This window comes from Stegodyphus dumicola, chromosome 3 (genome assembly GCF_044657685.1).
Source record: "Stegodyphus dumicola isolate Sdum_Otavi_A_Nest chromosome 3, ASM4465768v1".
Taxonomy (NCBI): Eukaryota; Metazoa; Arthropoda; class Arachnida; order Araneae; family Eresidae; genus Stegodyphus; species Stegodyphus dumicola.
In genome coordinates, this window is record NC_140770.1 from 226,134,587 (window position 1) to 226,153,231 (window position 18,645).

An 18,645-nucleotide genomic window follows, 5' to 3' on the forward strand; every position below is an offset into this window, starting at 1 on the left:
CTCATTATTACATAAGCTATGCTTTTCTTTTTTTATGCATCTTTTACGCTGTTTAAAATGTGTCACTGATTATGCAATTAACAATTTAAAAGACAAGTAATTAGGAGAAAAGCCGTGCATATACAAACAGATTTAAAAAAATTATTCAACTTAAATTTAAGAAATAAAATTCTTTTATATAACAGTGATAATACACGATCAGCATGAAATATGACAAATTTGGTGACTAACAATTTGTAAACAAATCCGAATTGCAAGAACGTCGTAAAATACCGTCAACTCTGAAATTTCCACAATTATATATTTAATGAATATATACACTTTTAAAAAACGACTCAGGCAGTTGTATTACAACAAAACAGCAATAATTAAATCGGCCTCTATTTCCAATGTCCATCACTTCACAGTGAGAGCCATCGCCATATTGAAAGTTACCCGTGATCCTTCAGAAGCAGAACTTTCGTCTGATTGGTTTAACGTTCGAGGAACACGTCTCCAGCTGGAACAGTTTCGGACAAATTTTAAAATGTTGCTCGTAGACGGGACAGGTTCCTCCTAGCTAGATGAAACATTTCTCGGAAGCCTGCCGCTTAAAGCCGTGCTACTAGAATCTCGTTTCTCGGAATTGTCCTGGGTAAGCGCGTGCGTCCATAGAAGTGATAGGGCCATTAGTATCTATGAAACAACAAAACAGGAATTTTTTTTTTTTTTTTTTTGTTACTCCATGTGAATGAGTTGATCCTATGGAATTCTATAATATTTTATAATTTTTGATGATGTCAGTTATATAGATGGTAGTTTTGGAAAGTAATATCTTTTATACTGATCATATGAATGAAATGGCTTGTATCTATTTTTAGGTAGAAAATATTGAAGCAGTTTTTTCTGATAAAATATGGTATTGTGTGAAACTAATATTATGCTTAACTAGTATTTTGTCAGCAGGCTTGCAACCATTTTTATGAAGAAAATATGTCAAACTATTCAAAATTAATTTAATGCTCATTCTGATTTGAATGAAATATTAAAAGGAGTAATGGTAATTTTTATTTATCTTTCAGTCTATTTTATGTTTGGCTACCAAGTAATTTTTATGATGTATTATATAAAAATGCAATTCTCTTGCAATTTCTAAATTAAAAAAACAACAATTTTTAAGAATTTAAAAAAATTATTGAGTTAAAGTGGTTAAAAAATTAAAATTTAAAGGAAGATTATAAATAAATGAAAAAGTCTACAAAATCAGCTTCTAAAACTTGGTTTGAATGAATCATAAGGAAAAAATAATAGATAAAGATAGAAATATGCCACAGAATTAAAAATTTGGAAACCTTTCTGAAAATTTTCTTGGAAGTGATTTTATTATTCACTACTGAACAATTTGTGATTATGATTAATTATAAATGTGCAGCAAAATTAGAATACAGTATCTAGATAGAATTGTACATATTTATACATCTAAAAATATGTTTATGTTTTATTTATTCTTTTAAATTTTATTATTTTTTTAATATGGATTTATATGCTATCTTGAAATCAGGATTCCTTATCTAAAAACGCTTTACAACATCTTGCACACTGTTGATAGACTTCTTCAAACCCTTCATCATCATCATCCTGTAAAAAAACAAATTTTTTATAACAAAAAGCATGTAAAATTTATCCCTCTCCATCACCAAGCGTACGTTTTTTGATAATTCATAAAATCACTGGATTATGGAAGACATAAGTATTAAGTACATTACAGATAATAATAGAATGTTTTAACTTGAAAAATTTAAGTAATTTTTGACTGAATTGTAAAAAAGCAGAGATTTCAGATTACATTTTGCTACACTTTTTGACCAAGCTTTAATGATATGTAATGCATTTCTTAATTTAAATGCAAATAATCACTAGCATAAAAAGTGATACATTCCTCCACATTTGCTTATTCTTTAGGTAATGAACCTTTTCTTTGCTAGTTAATCAGACCTAACAAATCACAAGAGGATTATCTACCAAGAGGAGAGATGCTTTCAGGGAGACTTTCTTAGAGAAACTGGTTCCTATTTGTGTTACATTAAGAGAAATTTCTCATGCAGCCAGTTCATTTCACTGGGATTTGAACTCGCATTGAACTTCTAGTGTTCAACAATCTTACTTAGCCATTGGTTGGTATAATGAACTTGAATGTACAAAAATGTGATTCATGTAAAGTATGTATAAGCTAATTCTGTTTTTAAAGTCTCCCATATACAACAGTCTTTTTTCCGAGGCAGATAACCCTGCTGTATTTAAATCATAATATATATGGATTTTATGTTTATTTAAAAATTCATGAATAGTGAACTGGTAAATTATTTAATTCTATGACTCAGCACGTTTGAGATAATACGTTTAACAAATGATTAGGAGCCAAAAACATGCACCTACATTATATTTGCGAAGGTGATGTTACACTACATAGCATTTTATATACAGTTTACATTTGTATAACATATAAATTATCTTAATTATTTAACCATATTTTGAATATTTTTATAATTTCAAGATAAAAATATGGATAGTAAAAAAGGGCATTTTTTAATTTCATATTTTGAAATAAAAAATTTAAAATAAAATTGAAATAAATTGAATGTAGATAGTACATCAGCAAACTCCAAAAATAATGAAATTAACGTCATTGTAAGTTGCTGAATTTTTTTCCTAATGTTAGCATGCCTGGAATTTTTATAAAATTAGAGAACATTTAATCTTGGTAATATTTCACTATGAAATATAGGTGAGTAATTAAGAAGTTTAATTTTGTTTTAACGCACAATAAAAATTTTAATATCACTTTCCAGCAATATTTTTTTAAACCTAGCAGTATGTCAAAATAAGTAGGAAGATTGAAATTGCATTGAAAATACACGGTACTAACATTAATATTTATAACATACATAGTTATTACAAAAGATGTGTATGGTTTCAATTAGCTATGGAAAAAAGGACAATGAAAATTATAGACATTTCCACTAAAATAGTAACCATGATTGTAGTGAAAATTGCTTTTTGTTTTTCATCAAGCTAGCTTAGATAATTTCAATTTGGAGTGAATTTTAACTGCTTTCACAAAATATCTTAAACCATAAGGTGTAGAATCTGAAGTTTAAGACTTAAACCTCATTGTTGATTTCTTTGGATTTTGTAGAAAGCCTTTGTGGCATTTTAAATTTATTCTCTAGGAATGCAGAGTCATCCAGGACTTATCCCTGTTCATAAATTTGTACAGACCATAAACTTCTATTTAAGAATGTTTTGCTGAATTCTGAAAACAAATGTCTCCTCTGGTACAGAAATTTATCAGCTTTGCCATGTAACAATGACTTTCACACTTTTTTTTTCAAATTATTGGAATTGTAAACCTTTATTGGAAAAACCCTACATACATAGAATTTTTCATTTAAAATGTTAAAACAACGGTCAGTCTAAATTATCGTTTAGTTTTCAGTCACACTGAGTACTCTAAAGAAATTGTTTTTATGCTGATTCTGATTTGAAATCATGTAAAAAAAAAAAAAAAAAAAAAAAAAAAAAGCATATTAATTAAATGTTAAGATGTTAAAAAAATTAAGTAACTGATATCTAATGTGACACACATCCATATATATAATTCCTCGGAAATATTTTTTTCGCAATTTTTGAAGAATTATTCTACGAAATGAATGGGCTATAATTATTCATATAGTTTAATGTATTCACGTAGTGTGATTTTGCTTAATGTACATATTACAGTACAAAGTCCGTAATCCGGACTTGTCGGGACTTCGGCGATTCCGGATTAGAGGTTTTTACGGATTATAGATCATCAATTTAAGTCTGGTAAGCTGGCATGAAGAAATTATACAATAAAAAATATGAAACCGTAATTTATGAAATAAAGAGAAACTATGATCTAAAAGAGTATCACAATTTAAAAAAAAAAACAGCTTAATATTTGTTTACTTTAGTAAACATTTCTTTCAATGTAAGTTGCTTCGTTTTTTGTGCTAATACTTTCTCTTTAATTCTATAAACAGACATAATTTCTTGTTCAGTTACAAAGTTCCACTGTTTAAGTCCTGTAATTGCTGTGTCAAGAATACCAACTAACTTGCCAATCGAAATTTTTTCGTTTTTAATAACGTTCTCCATTACTTTCCTCACTATCGGAAGCGCGCATGTGTAAACTGGCTTTACGCGCACATCAAACGGGCTTTACACGTATGCGTAAGTTTGTGGCTTTGAGGTCCGGATTACGAACTTTGTACTGTAGTTGATGAAACAATTAGCTACATTAAGTGAAATTTTCTTGAATGCAAGGTTGAACAAAGACATGATTTTAAAACTGAATTTTTTACACCACATACAGACAATGCTGCATTACAAAGTCTCACAAAATAGCCTTGTTTTGGAATTATTTTGCTATGAAGCATTATTCTTACATTGCTGCCATTAAGTTATATATTACAAAATCTCTATGTGCAATTCCAGAAAATTTCATACGCAGTTCACATGACAAAGTTGCATTGTGCAACAGTACTTTTATATGGAACTAAAAAAAAAGAAGAAAGATTTGTGGACACAAAACCACCCACCTAATGATGTGTATGAATTCATTTAGAGAGCATTATTTAAGAAATTAAATGAATACAAAATGCTCAAGAAATTAAATTTGCACCTAAATATTGTCTTGGGGGGGGGGAAATACAGACAATATTCTGGATACAATTAACAAAAAATTTCCAGTTAACAGCCAGAATTGAGTTTAACATAGCACGGATAACTAACATGAAATTATAATAATATGTTTTAGGCATTTTTATACATTCATATTATAATAAAGGATTATAATATTACTTACATAATAGGGGTCACGAATTATGCATGGGCCTTCAGGGTCATAATCTCCTAATAATTCTATTTTTGCTGTGCTGTTTTTAGGAGCTAGTCGTTTTAGATCTCTACAGAAAATAAAATGCATATATTAAAAATTATTTTTCCATAAAATAAAAGCTAATAATATCAATTTAAAAGATTTTCTGAAAGCCACACAGAATATTTCCATACAGTATTCTTAGATTTTTCAGTGCCTCTCAAAAACCAAAATATAAATACAATATAGAAAGATAAATATAAATACAATGTAAAAAGAATAATGTATAATGCATGAAAATTCCTAATACATATGTTAGCAATATATAAAATTATTAAAAAATTTCATTAAAATTTTGATACAATTAAATTTATGATACATGATCTAAATCTACATATTATAAAGTGGCGAGATATTTTTGGTTCGAGTGAGGGATATTTAATTGTTGGAAGAAGACTAAAACTCAATAAAATCTTTTATATTGTTAGGGAGATGCAAAGACGGTGAAAATTTTCCAGTTGTGTACTTTGAAAACAATTTTGTACCTTTTCTAAAAATCCTTCAAAGGGAATATTCAAATTATATTTGGTTTATATTATATTTTAATCTCGGCTTTCAATTTTCTCTAACAAAGCCCTGTAATGAAAATATTCTCTCCTATATAAAGAGTATATTTTCAAATATTAGCAAAACTACATGATTCTCTCAACATGCTTGGAACATTAACACTTACTTCATATATTCTATACCAATATTAATCCAATCCTGTAGGGTTTGCCCCCCCTGTTTATATTGTTTTAAATATGAAACCTTATCCAAACATGAACTTATATTTACATTTTTTATTTAAGTCAAAATCACTTTGAAGTATTGAAATAACATTATTACCTGGTATATTTGCTCAAAATTACTAAAATTTTGAAAATTCCCATAATCATTACAATATTACATATATACTTATTACAATATTATACATATCTTAGAAAAGCAGATGTGTAGATACTTAAGATGACATAAGGTGAAGAAAAGCTTTAGCTGAGGTGGTGTTGATTTAACAGTTTTATTTCATAATTACTAGATTCACACATAATCGTTATGGTTGCACTATGCATTTCACAATTTTACACAGCTTTATACCTCTTTAGACAATGGTGATAGTAAAGTTTACCTTTTCATTATCCTGAAAACGATGATCATAACACTTTCACTATACTTTTTAAGAACACTTCTGAATTTTTGAAATCATAACACTTTCCACTTGAAGAACGAAACTAGACTTTCGTTTTTAAACTGCATATTCCATTATCTAGAAAAACTTGATAATTCGTGATAAAAGGTTGATCAAATGCCAGAATGAAGACACCTTCACGATAATGTGATTTTATTTTACACACAAAAATAAAAAAATATTATAAGTGAATTTACATAGTAGGACGTCAGCAGAATATGCCGGTTCACCACACACACTTCCACACCTCTTCTTTCTCAACTTCTGATCTTCATGAAGTTCTTTTACTGCGCTTCTGTGCCAAAGTCCACATTTGGCAAAATTTGTATACTTGGCGGTTCTATCAGTTTTTTTAATCTTACAGTAATAAACGGTAAAGGCAAGAGATGCATGTTGGCTAGCAGCAAGTGAAGTAGAGAAAAAGGGCTGCAGTGGTAATTATAGACTTGATTTCTTTATTTAGATTCAGGATCTATGATTGGATCTGAGTTGTTGCAATGCTGGAGGATTACATAAGGAAGCATGAAACAGAAAATGCAGTACAGAAAAAATATTATAAACAATTTAGAATAGAAATGAGAGATGCACAGTTTTTAAATTAAGGTTTCATTTGGCTTAATCTCTAGTTTTCAGTTTTAAAATATAACCAGCACCACATAAATTCTATCAAACATGACTCTAAATGGTGGCAAGCAGTGCCCTGCTGAAACTTATTTTTACATTTAGCACTGCCTCACAATTGCTCCACAGTTTGGGTATGGCATTAGGTTTCGGGGTCTATAAGTTTATAACTGTGATTCACAGTGAAATGTTCAGCATTTCTTAATTCCTCTTTCTTATATCCTTTTTAGCAGTCTGAAAATATAATGCTGCCATCCGTGATGTTTTCCTGAATGGCAGTAATCAATGTTGTAGCACAACGATCAGGAATGGCAACTAGAAAGCATTCTTTGCTTTCCTGCCATAAACCCCCGAATGCCCGTTTTTCCAGAACATATCCAATGTTGTTTTTACTTTTTGTGAAAAGACTCGTCTATTTCTATGATTTTGTTGGCTCCATCGATTTTATTTCTTTTACCAGGGTTGTCACACTACCTGGAAAAGTCAGGGAATTTCATGTGGTGATCCCACCCCCAAAAAAACGAGTTTTGCACCAACGTTGGAAGAGACCACTTTCTTGGTGAAATGTGTATCACATGAGCGTCATTGGAGCAGCTGGCATATAGCCAATTTTCACAGCTCCAATTAGATTGTCTTTTGGAAAGGCAAAGGAAGTTTCCAGCAGCTTTGCTTTCCAATAACCTCAAAAATCGCATGCGCATGTGCAATGCATGTTGAACTAAACAAAATATTTATTCTCGTATAAAACAAAATTGGTTTAATCCTAGTATATGGTACTATGGAGGTTAGAATCAAAGAATACGTATTGTTAAGAAGGAAAACTCTGCAACAAGAGTGCCTCCATTGCAATGTAGAGGGAAACAGCTGCGCATGTGAGAAATATCTGTCGCCAAAGCTCGAAGCCCGTGTTGAAGTTCAAAGGTCACGTTACCAAGAGTTCATAAAATGAATATCGTTTAAAATTTCTTTAAACTTTAAAAGGAAAAGAAAATATTTTTTCGCACAAGAAAATTAATTAATGGATTACTTATTTTGAAAGGGGCGGACCTACGAAAATCTGTGTTTAAATTATTGCGAAAAATCAAAGAAGAAACGTTTTGTCAAAGAACATTTCTTCTTAACACGAGTTCCTCAATTTCCTGTACACATTACAGAGAGGGAAATTCTGGCTGCCAAATCCCTTGGTGAATTTTCCCTCCACTTTTCAGCGGTGTAATAGCATTACGTCTATGGAACCTTTCCTTCTTTACATAGACATTCTTTGGTTACAATAACCTTCATGTATTCTATTCTAACCTCTACGTACAGTACACATGGGATTTGGCAAAATTGGGATGAGCAGTAAACGGATTATTTTGGTGTCAGCGACAATTTTCTAGATCGTACTAAGGCCTTAGCATATACTAGGATTTTACCAAAAATCTTTTAAACTTTTTTTTTTAATGTATGATACACACGAGATTTGGCGACATTATGATGAGTAGTAAACAGGTCATTTGTTGTTGGCGACCATTTTCAAAATTGTGCCAAGGCCTTACCGTATACTAGAATTTGACCCCAAAATTTTTTAAACCTTTTTTTTTTTTTTTTTTATAATAAATGCCTTATTTGTCATTTTGCAGTAAAATAAAAAAAAATAAAAAAATAAATAAAAAAATAGTAATCAGCCATTTGGGGTAACCATTTAATATAACTATATTCGCTAAAATATCGTTGATTATTCTAATTCAATTTTTAAGTAATTATTTTTATTTTTATGTTATTCGCATCATTTAATGTTGCTTCTTCCCTCTAAATTTATTTATTATTAGTAAATACCGTATTTGATGGCATATAAGACGCTACCTTATTTAGAAGGCCACACACAAGGAAAAAAAATTTTCATTAGTCCGCGCTGTTTTGTAAAAGCCAAATAAAAAATCATTGAATGCAATTACCAAACATATTTTTATTAAGGAAAATTAACAAACAACAAACTATTTTGAACATAATATGTAAATTTCAATAATGAATAAATGAATGGCAAGCAATCAAACATAATACAAAATAAAGCAGAAACAACAAAAAACACAGATTCAAGGAAAACGTTGCCTTTCATGAAATTAGACTTTAATCACTTTCAAAACCATAAAAATCCTTTTCACTATCATCATCATCGAAAACAATAATATCGTCATCACTACTGTTTTCGTCATCACTAGTATCACCTTCTTTGAATAATGCGTCGTCGTCTGTTCAGTCAAGGGCATTACTGATTTCGCATTTCTTAAAGGACTTAACAATTATTTCAGCCTTTACGTCCTCCCAAGATCTTTTTATTCACTCACACACTTGTGAAATAGAAGGCCGCTTCATTCTACCTGAGGATGTGATGTGGTTCTCCTATCCACTTGTTCCATCATTCTCACACTTTTTCCTTAAATGGCTTATTCACCGATACATGTAACAGCTGCAATTGGCTAGTCGGTCCATCAGGAATGACAGCTATCTGGGTTTTTAATTCTCTCGCTTTATTCTTTATGGTTTCAGTTCTATGGGCGCTAAACTGATCCAAAACCAAAAGAGAGGGTTTTCTTAAGAGTCCACCAGGTCGCCTCGCCCATACGTTCTGTAACCACAGTTTCATTCCAACTTCATCCATCCAGCCTTTCAGATGAACATGAACAATTACACCCATTGGAAGTTTTTTCTTTCGGATGAGTTTTTCTTTTGAATATGAAAAGCAGCGGTAGTTTTCTGCCATCAGCACAACATGTTAGAACTATCGTATATCGGGTTTTTTCATGACCTGTGGTTCTTATGGTTATTGATTTAGACCCTTTAATAGTCACAGTCTTGTTGGATTGTACATCAAATGTGAGTGAAATTTCATCCATATTTCCTATTTGACCGAGCTCAAAAGAAGTTTTCTTACGTGCATTTATAACAAACCTATGAAATGCTAGAATTTTTTCTTCATAATCTGCTGGCATTATCTGTGCAATAGTTGTTTTTGTGTGCATTGATAAGCCTTGCCTTTTCATGAACCTGTAGCACGAGCCCTCACACCCTGAAAAGTTTTGATTCCCATGTTTTTCTGCAAATCCTTTGGCCTCATTGATTATCATTTTGGTTGAAACACTTATCCCAGATTTCCTCTTATCTATCACCCACATTTTTACGGCATTTTCAAGTTCAGGCCAAGAAGGAGCTGAGCATCGAAGGTTATGTTTTTGTTTTTTAGCAGTCTTTGGTTGATCTTCCTGCAGTCGCCAAGTAGGTATCATTTTTTCGGTAGGTGGTGGACCAAAATGCCTTGCTGCTGCGCTGTTTCCATGCACTTTGGCGTAGTTTAACACTCCAAGTGTAGTTTAACACACACTATACTGAATTGTATAGCTTAATCTCTTGTTTCCTGTAGTCATATTTTCCAGGGTATTTTTTTAAACAAATAGTTTTGAGCACCGGTAGCGACACATTTATACAGAGTAGCACCGATACCGACACGTGTGTTGGCTGAGTCAAAGTCTATGTAAATAAGGAAAGGCTCCATAGACATAATGTGACCGTCGAACCTGTTCGAACTTCGACATCAGCTTCGAGCTTTGGCACTTTTTGGCGACAAATATTTCATGCATGCGCAAAATATTTATGGCAGATGTAGAAAAAGTTATGCGTGTCTAGACCTTTATCCGGGCTAAAAATAGCATTCAGTATTGAAAGTTAACCTGTGCCCTTCACGTATAAGACACAGGTAACTTTTATGAGACCAAATTTAGGAAAAAAGTGCGTCTTATATGCCGTCAAATACAGTAATACTTTTAAATTTCAAGAAATTTCGTCTGGCATAATCCTGAAATTAATTCTAGCAGTATGATGACATACCCATCATGAAATTTAATGCACAGATTTTTGCTTATGTACGTTGTTAAAAAAATATAAAATACCTGAATTTTTTAAACATATCATTAAATAGATTTCTTTCTTTCATTTAGCTGCAAAATGTCTGCAAAAAAAAGATTTTTTTTAAAATCCAGATTGGGCAAATTCTAATCTCAATCTTCAGTGGAGAAAATAACTATTATAGTTATAATAGTAATGCTTTGGGTTATTATAGTTATAATAGTAATTTCCCTGAAGGAATCTTCCAGCAGCCTCTTCGTTAATGCGTAATTTTCAAATTGTGTAGTCCATCGTACTAAAAAAAAGGCGAAATATGGAAAAAAACTATAATAGTTATAATAGTAATGCTTATACATATATATAACTCATATGAAATTGGCAAATTTTTGTGTTTTCAAGTAATACAGTCAAATACCGAAAATCCGCGTTGCCTCTCAAAACATTCAGTTTATAGGTTTCGGAAACCACAACGCGAAGTACAAAATATCAAAAAAAAAGTACTTAGCGGATAATGACATCATAATTACCGAATAAAATGAGTCATAATGGAAATACCAAATTACTGACATCATGATAAGAGTTTTTCTACTCCAGTCTGCATATAGGTAAGAAAGTAGATGATTCACTTAACTCTTCCTTCAAGTACACAATTCACGTTGTTGTACTTTCTGAGCTTTGTTATTTGATGGCATTGTTTAGTGCTGCTCTTTTTTTTTATCCAGATATTTTGTGGATAAATTAAGAATATTATAAATTTCAGTGCTTTTTAATACCATGACAGATAAGAAATGCACTCATTTTACTGCTTGCAATGTTGAAAAACGTAATCACGTTGCATTGACGGTAATACAAAAAGTGGAAATTCTGCAAAAGATGAAAGGAGGTGCTACTCCTCGGTTTATAGCAGAATCGTATGGAATTGTGACACAGACCGTGCACAATATACAGAAAAATAAAGAAAAGCTGTTAAAATTTTACAGCAATAGTTACTGTAACACCAGAATCCAAAACCGGAAATCTTTACACGAGGCAAAATCCGCAAACCTCGATGCCGTCTCGTACGAGTGGTTCCGGCAGCAGCTCGAGTGACAGGGTACCAATTTCAGGACTGCTCCTGAGAAGAAGGGGAAGCAGATTCATGCTGATTTAAAAATAGAGGGGCCTATATATAATCAATTTATATGTTATAATAATTTAATGCATATAATAATTTAATTAAATTATCTAATATGCCTTATTTATTTTTGCACTTTTAGCCTGAATATTATGATTTATCTTTTCTATCCCGAAATCCGCAAAATCCTAAAATCCGCACAACGTCTGGTCCCGAACTTTGCGGATTTCTGGACTTCTACTGTACTAATTAATTTACCTCTTAGGACAGCTAACGTGCATTATGCAGATAGACTGGAATTTTCTCAAAACACACCTGGAAAAGTCAGGGAATTTCATTCTCCTGTTTAAGTGGCAATCCTGTTTTACGAGACATCAAAGTATTTGCACATATCTACCTTAAGTAGTTATTTCAATCTACTGTCCTATTATAGCTGATTTCTAACTGAAGCTAGCAAAATTAAACTGACATCAATTCCTGACACTACAGATAGATAAAATGAATGGCACCGAGAAAAGAATGACGCGAGCCTTCAAACCATGTTTTGGTTCTCAATCCTTTTTTTTTCCACAGCAAGAACGTATGTAACAACGCCATATAACAGTTTTGTTTGAGTCAAAAGTAAACTTCATCGAATGATTATGAAAGCAAAGTCAATAATTCCTTTGCCCTGAAGGAATCTTCCAGCAGCCTCTTCATCAGTGGGTAATTGTGCAGTCCATCGTACTAAAAAAAAATGGCAAAATATGGCCAAAAAAAAATAATGTGTGATGATATTTCAAACAAAAATTGGAAATCTCAAGCCACAATACTTGGCATGTTGTGGTAGCATTGTTTTCTTCTCATTTTTTCTTCATTTTTAGCTGACAGCACTCTAACAGAATAGTACCTTTTTTATGATAAATATTTCATTAAGGTAAGTGTTGATGTCTAAAATAATATTTCATCATTTTAAAATTTTGATAAAAAATTATCTTAGGCGGGAAATTTTTCATATTCCTAAATGCATAATTACCAGATAAATTTATGAAACATATGATAAAAAGCACAGTGAAAATAAATATGGAACATTACAATATATATTTTTTATGTTTACCAACACTCAACAATAAATAAAGTATAAAATAATAATAAATTACTTTATATTATTTTCATCCATACCAAAGATGAAATCAAATGTTTTGAAATCATCAGCAGTAATTTGTCTTGCTTTATGTTGCATGGGTATAGAATGCTTTTCCATACACTGCCTAGCTCTTCTATCAGGGTTTTTGCCAGTATGATAATCTGAAGTTGCAGCACTATCAATATGCCACTGCAATTAAAAAAAAAAAAAAAAAAAAAAAAAAAAAAATTTAAAAATTTAGCAAATATTTTTAAAATGATAATATTTTCTGAAAAATTAATGGCAAAAATATATTTATGGGTGCCCCTTGCTGAAAACTTGTGGTACATGGACACCGAGTTTGTGCAATTCTTTGACTTATTATTTTGGTTTGGTCGTTACACCTTTGTGTAACCAAAATAACAAGTCAAAGAACTGCACAAACTTAGTATCCATGTACACATTGACCTATTTTCACTTAAAAAATCAGAGGATTGCACAGACTCAGCACTGCGCACTCCCTTGAACTTTGTTCATGTACACATCAATCTAATTTCACTTAAAAAGTCAAAGGACCCAATTCTACACTCGAGCCAAAGAAAAAATATATAATCTCAATAAACTACATTTTAGATCAAACAATAAAATAACATAAAAAAGGAAATTCATCTTTAGCATCTAAGCACTACACAAATGAAATATCTACTTAGCTGATTTAGAAATTTCCGTGCCTTCAGTTTGTGGCACACAAAATTCCTTAACAGCATTAAAAACCTTTCCTCAAATCATGTTCCCTTTCTAATGAAACACTTTATATGGTGAGCATTTGAACTTTTTTTGCGACAAACTCTTTCAAAGCCATCTGAACGATCTTTACATTCTACCATATGCATTTCCTTCGTACAAACTGGACACTTATAATTCCGCTGAATTACATCCAATAAAGTTTCTTTTCTTCTGTCTTCAACCATTTCAAAGAAAAAAGAAAAAACAACCTTCCGCTCTCTCGTTCTATACCACCAAACACCCACTTTACCATAGGCAGCCATTTTATGAAGCACAGGACACAATACGCGACATACTTCCTCGCTGACATCCAACAAATATTTTCCCATCATTCAAATTCACTGCAATCACACAACCAATCACGTCATAATAGGGTTTCGAGAACATTCAACTACTCAGGTTACTATAAATTAAACAACAACTTTGCGATAATCCAAAGGGCACCCTTAAATATAGGCTAATCAAATTAATCTTTTACCAATGAAACATTTATAACATTTCCATTTTCATAATAAAAATCATAATTTTAGAATTCAGTTAGCTATCTGAAAAATTTCTGTTCACTTTCACTCTACATACAAAACTCATATTTTTTATACCTTCATACACACTAACACAGTACATGCTATATATATCAGAAATGACCAAACTTCATGTCAGCAGGAACCATACATTATAATTCTGAAAAACTGAAGAATACAAACTAGATACACAGAATTTTATCTAAAATGAGCATTTATACTTCTGCACGATTTTGCCTTCTGTGGAAATGGTTATGTTCAACACTGGTGTTATTTACCCTCTCAGAAATATTTATACAGGTTACATTTTTAGAGGTAGTTTTCTCAGGGATGTTATTACCTTGAAAAGTTTCACTACATTTATATTATTTTAAAGTAGTAAAACAGTTTCTGAATAGGAAGAAATGTTTCAGGTAATATGATGATATTACATTTTATTATTAACACACATTGGATCGATGAATAAGACCATGCCATTCTTATCTGGGTTGGCAATAACACTGCATTGCAAAGCCTTCGTGTTTCGTTAATCAATTTTTTGTCTTCAGTTTGCAATCTGTGGCGAACAGGAGCTTACATGTTGCTAACAGCTCGTTTTGGCCATTTTCAAAGCTAATCAATATGGAGTGGTAAGTAGAGAAAAATGAACACACCCGACTCATTATTGGTCCTTCTGACTACCATCTTTTCACGTGCTCTTTCTAACAACAACTAGGGTCAAGTGTTTTACGATGAAGCTTCTCTTAGCAGCTGGCTTACAGATTTCTTCAAATCAAAAACCTCAACCGTTCTACAGGAGAGGAAGAGAAATCCTATCTGAATGCTGCAGGTAGTCATTAACAAAGACAGTGATTACATCACTGATTGAATGGGTGAGTGAATATTGATTTATGACACTGCACATCTTGTTATTGTGTATTATATTGTAGTGTATTTTATATTAATAAAATCAAGTTATGGTAAAAAATGGCAATCCAATGAAGAATAGCACAGACTTAAGCACCAACCCAAAATTAGCAGAACAACCTTGACATAATGTGCCAATCTTTTATAGAAGTGTAACAATTTAGAATTAAAAATTAAATATATAATCAAATTAACAAAATGAGAATACACCTATCAAAAATGCCAATTAAGTAAAAAACCAGGAATTAACAATTTGAAGTCAATATCAATTCCAATCAACCAAGTCATTAAAGTACCAAATCCTAAATGTACAAAATAAGAAAACAATAGAAATTAAAAAATATAAAAAAATAAATGAAAAATTTTGAAATTAAATTTTAAATACTGGAAAAAAAACTGAAGTGAAAAATGAAATTAAAAAAAATTGTCTTTCAAGCACTAGCACTTGTCTTTCAAGTTGTGAAAAGCAAATTCAATTGAGATGCAAAAATTTTGGGGGAAAGTGAACCACTGCTTGGTGAGTTTTTCAAAATCGGCAACTTGAAAATAACAAATCAAAGAATTACACAAACTCGGTATCCACGTACACATCAACCTATTTTCACTTGAAAAAAATCAGAGAATCGCACAAACTCAGCATTGTGCACTCCCTTGACTTGTCCATGTACACATCGATAAAGACAGGGAATGAGTGGGTGATTCTGCATTTCACTCACATTTTTAATGCAAAAACAAAAGGATATATATGTATATCTATATATGTATACATCCTTAGAATCAATCATTAAACTTATTTCTAAACAAGATTTTTGTTTCTTTCATTCTGGTAGAAATTTCCAAGTGATCACTTTGAAAATAAATTTAAAGCAATTATGTGGCGATATCTGAATCTGGTCCCATTAACAGAAAAGGTCCTTTAATAATATAAACGTTTTAAATTATAAAGCCATGGAATGATGAAAATCTTGCATTTAATCTTACGAATATGGATCAAAATGAAGTATTTTCATTAAACAAAATTCTTAAATTTTGAAAAAATATATATATATTTTTTATTATTATTATGGCAAAACCTTGAGGGCTTTCTGCTTAAGGGGAAGGATGTCTTCGTGGAGGACTTTGAGGGAAACTGGCTTGTATACACCTTACACATGAGGAAAACCACGAAAACGCCCATGTAGCAAGCCCGTTCGCGGGATTAGAACCTCGGACTGAACTACCAGTATTCAGCGACTTTACCACTTGGCGGGGCCTTTGAAAAAATATATATAATTAAATATTAGCTAAAGTCAGCACATTAACTGCTCTAAAATATCAAACACATCAATTTCAAATCATCCAGGTCTCCTGGACAATCTGTTAGAATTTAAAATTACAATAAAGGCACAGAGCACTAAATAAAAGATTTCAAAATAATTTTCATTAATTATAGCTGTTTAAAATAAAAATTTTCCACACTAAGCAGACACAAGCTTAAAACTGAAAACAAAACAGTTTATTTTTAATAATAACAACGTAAGTTTTAAAAATGTAATACATATACATACTAATAATAATAAAGGGAGAAAACATGTTCAATGGCTAAAGCTATATAAAAACAATTTCATCATTTCTAGATAATCATATTATAATAAAACTTTACGCATATTTTTATAAAAATTGATAAAATTAGATATCTAAAATATAATTTAAAAAAAATCAGTCATGTAAAACTGGAATTTTTATCACAGCGAATTTTAATTTCAAGACTGTGCAAAGATAAAACAAAAACTTTATGTAACATTTTACGGAACACTGCAAAACTGAACTTAGGTAAATATATAATTAAAGGTACTTTTCCGTTTTGCTGGTGCAGGCGATAAAGCTGCCAGTAGTGATACAATTGATGCCAAACAAAATATCCTCGCTGGTAATCTTTTACGTCTCACTTTCAAAATAAGTCGCAGCCATTTCTTATCAGACTGATTGTTTCTTTCAATACTGGCATACAATTACATAGAATTCTTACCAGATAGTTCAATTTTATGCCCTAAGGCCATTCGCGGTAATTAAGTCAATTAGGATGCAATCACACCACTCACCCGAAGGCGAAAATATAGAACAGGCAAAGTCAAGAGTTAAATTCATCAATTCTAATGAGTATGCACTAGCGAAGTAGAATTAACTTAAAATTAATGTAGATAATTACTGAGAGAATTAGATTTTTGTAACATAGTTTATGTGAGATGAGATCACTTGGGGTCAAGTGATATGAACTGGCAAATCAGGATGCTGAACCATGAAAGCATAGTATATTCTTAAACTAACGTCTTTTCATAAATTTAGTATCTTTATATATTAGCTTTTTACAAAATTTTAAGCGACATTAAAATGTTTATGCCTTCAAAATAAAAAATTCGACATTGTATGTTGTCGCCAATAAAGTCTGCTTGGCGAGATTTACGCCGGCGAAATGGAAAAGTACCTAATTACAAGATGCACTGAAATAAAATAATACGAACCACATAATTTTCATTTGTTTTAATATCTTTATAGTAAGTTATGTCATAAATGAAAACATATGACTTAAGTTTGTAATAAGAAAAATTTTACCTTATCAGATAATCCCCGCTCTCTTACATAATGAGAGAAAACAGCTTCAGCAATAGGGGAACGGCATATATTACCTGTAATAATTGAAGCTATAATTATGCCTATGCTTAAGAATTTCCAACGAATACTCTTTATTCTGTTAAGTTAATGCATGAACTAGTCCTTTTAACAAGTTTTCTCACATCACCCATATGTACCGGTAAATACAATGTAAAATTAATGAATCTAACTACATATAATAGTATAACGAAACCGGCAAAATACTTATCTCAGGGCAAAATTACCCATGAAATTTTCGTTTATATGCAGAGCCAGATTTAGACTTGATAAGGCCCTAAGCTATAGCTTGTGTAGCTTATATGTAAATCATGCACTGTTTATATGATTACAAAAACAAGTCAGCATTCAAAATGATAAGACAGGGTCTTCAAGCATAATCATAAGTAAAGCATTTAGATTAGGAATTAAGTTGTAAAAATGAATGTCTTCTCGAGCATTCCGAATCATACATTGATAATAGTTTAGACATGAAAATATTACCTAAGCATACAAATAAAGCAGACTTTTTATTCACAGCCATACTTTTCCTTTTACATCGAGGTTCGGTACTCACTGCCGGGTGTCGGCAAGGTCTGACTATTTTTCAAATTCTGTTCTTCATTTTTCATCGAATTCATGCGAAACTAGGTGGCGCTTTGAGCCCTCTCTATGTGTTGATTTTTTATTATTATATTTATTACTCTATAATACTGCCCATAAATAGTCAAGCGATAACCTTTTCTACCCATAGCTATGTCTAGTGTACAGTTGACAATCTTATTCGCGCTACAGCCTACATAGTGGTTGGTGCTCCTGACTGCCGTAACGATTAGTCCCGGTTCGAAACCCGGAGAAAGCATGGTTAAATGGTCAAGCGATTACCTTTTCTACCCATAGCTACAGTGGATGAACAAAAATATGGAAACACCTTGTGAACTGCATGTTTGAAAAGAAAGATTGATTTTAATGAAA

The 18,645-nt window shown here is 31.4% G+C and overlaps 1 protein-coding gene across 1 annotated transcript; it reads right to left on the bottom strand.

Annotated features, from left to right (window-relative positions):
* Positions 1 to 1,342: 1,342 nt before the first annotated feature.
* Positions 1,343 to 18,326, bottom strand: LOC118194096 (low molecular weight phosphotyrosine protein phosphatase-like). The gene is made up of 5 exons (XM_035365288.2): positions 18,175 to 18,326; positions 17,635 to 17,708; positions 12,864 to 13,039; positions 4,868 to 4,967; positions 1,343 to 1,617 (listed from the first exon to the last, which is right to left on the bottom strand). The coding sequence occupies exons 1-5, from the start codon at positions 18,212 to 18,214 to the stop codon at positions 1,537 to 1,539; spliced, it is 471 nt and encodes a 156-aa protein (XP_035221179.1). The 5' UTR covers positions 18,215 to 18,326; the 3' UTR covers positions 1,343 to 1,536.
* Between the last annotated feature and the right edge of the window lie 319 nt (positions 18,327 to 18,645).

Excerpts from the sequence above, each read along its gene's own strand:
- LOC118194096 (XM_035365288.2), bottom strand. The coding sequence starts at position 18,214 with ATGGCTGTGAATAAAAAGTCTGCTTTATTTGTATGCTTAG. Across the intron at positions 4,968-12,863 it reads ATGGATGAAAATAATATAAA|AGATCTAAAACGACTAGCTC; the intron begins GTAATTTATTAT and ends TATTTTCTGTAG. Across the intron at positions 1,618-4,867 it reads TAATTCGTGACCCCTATTAT|GATGATGATGATGAAGGGTT; the intron begins GTAAGTAATATT and ends GTTTTTTTACAG.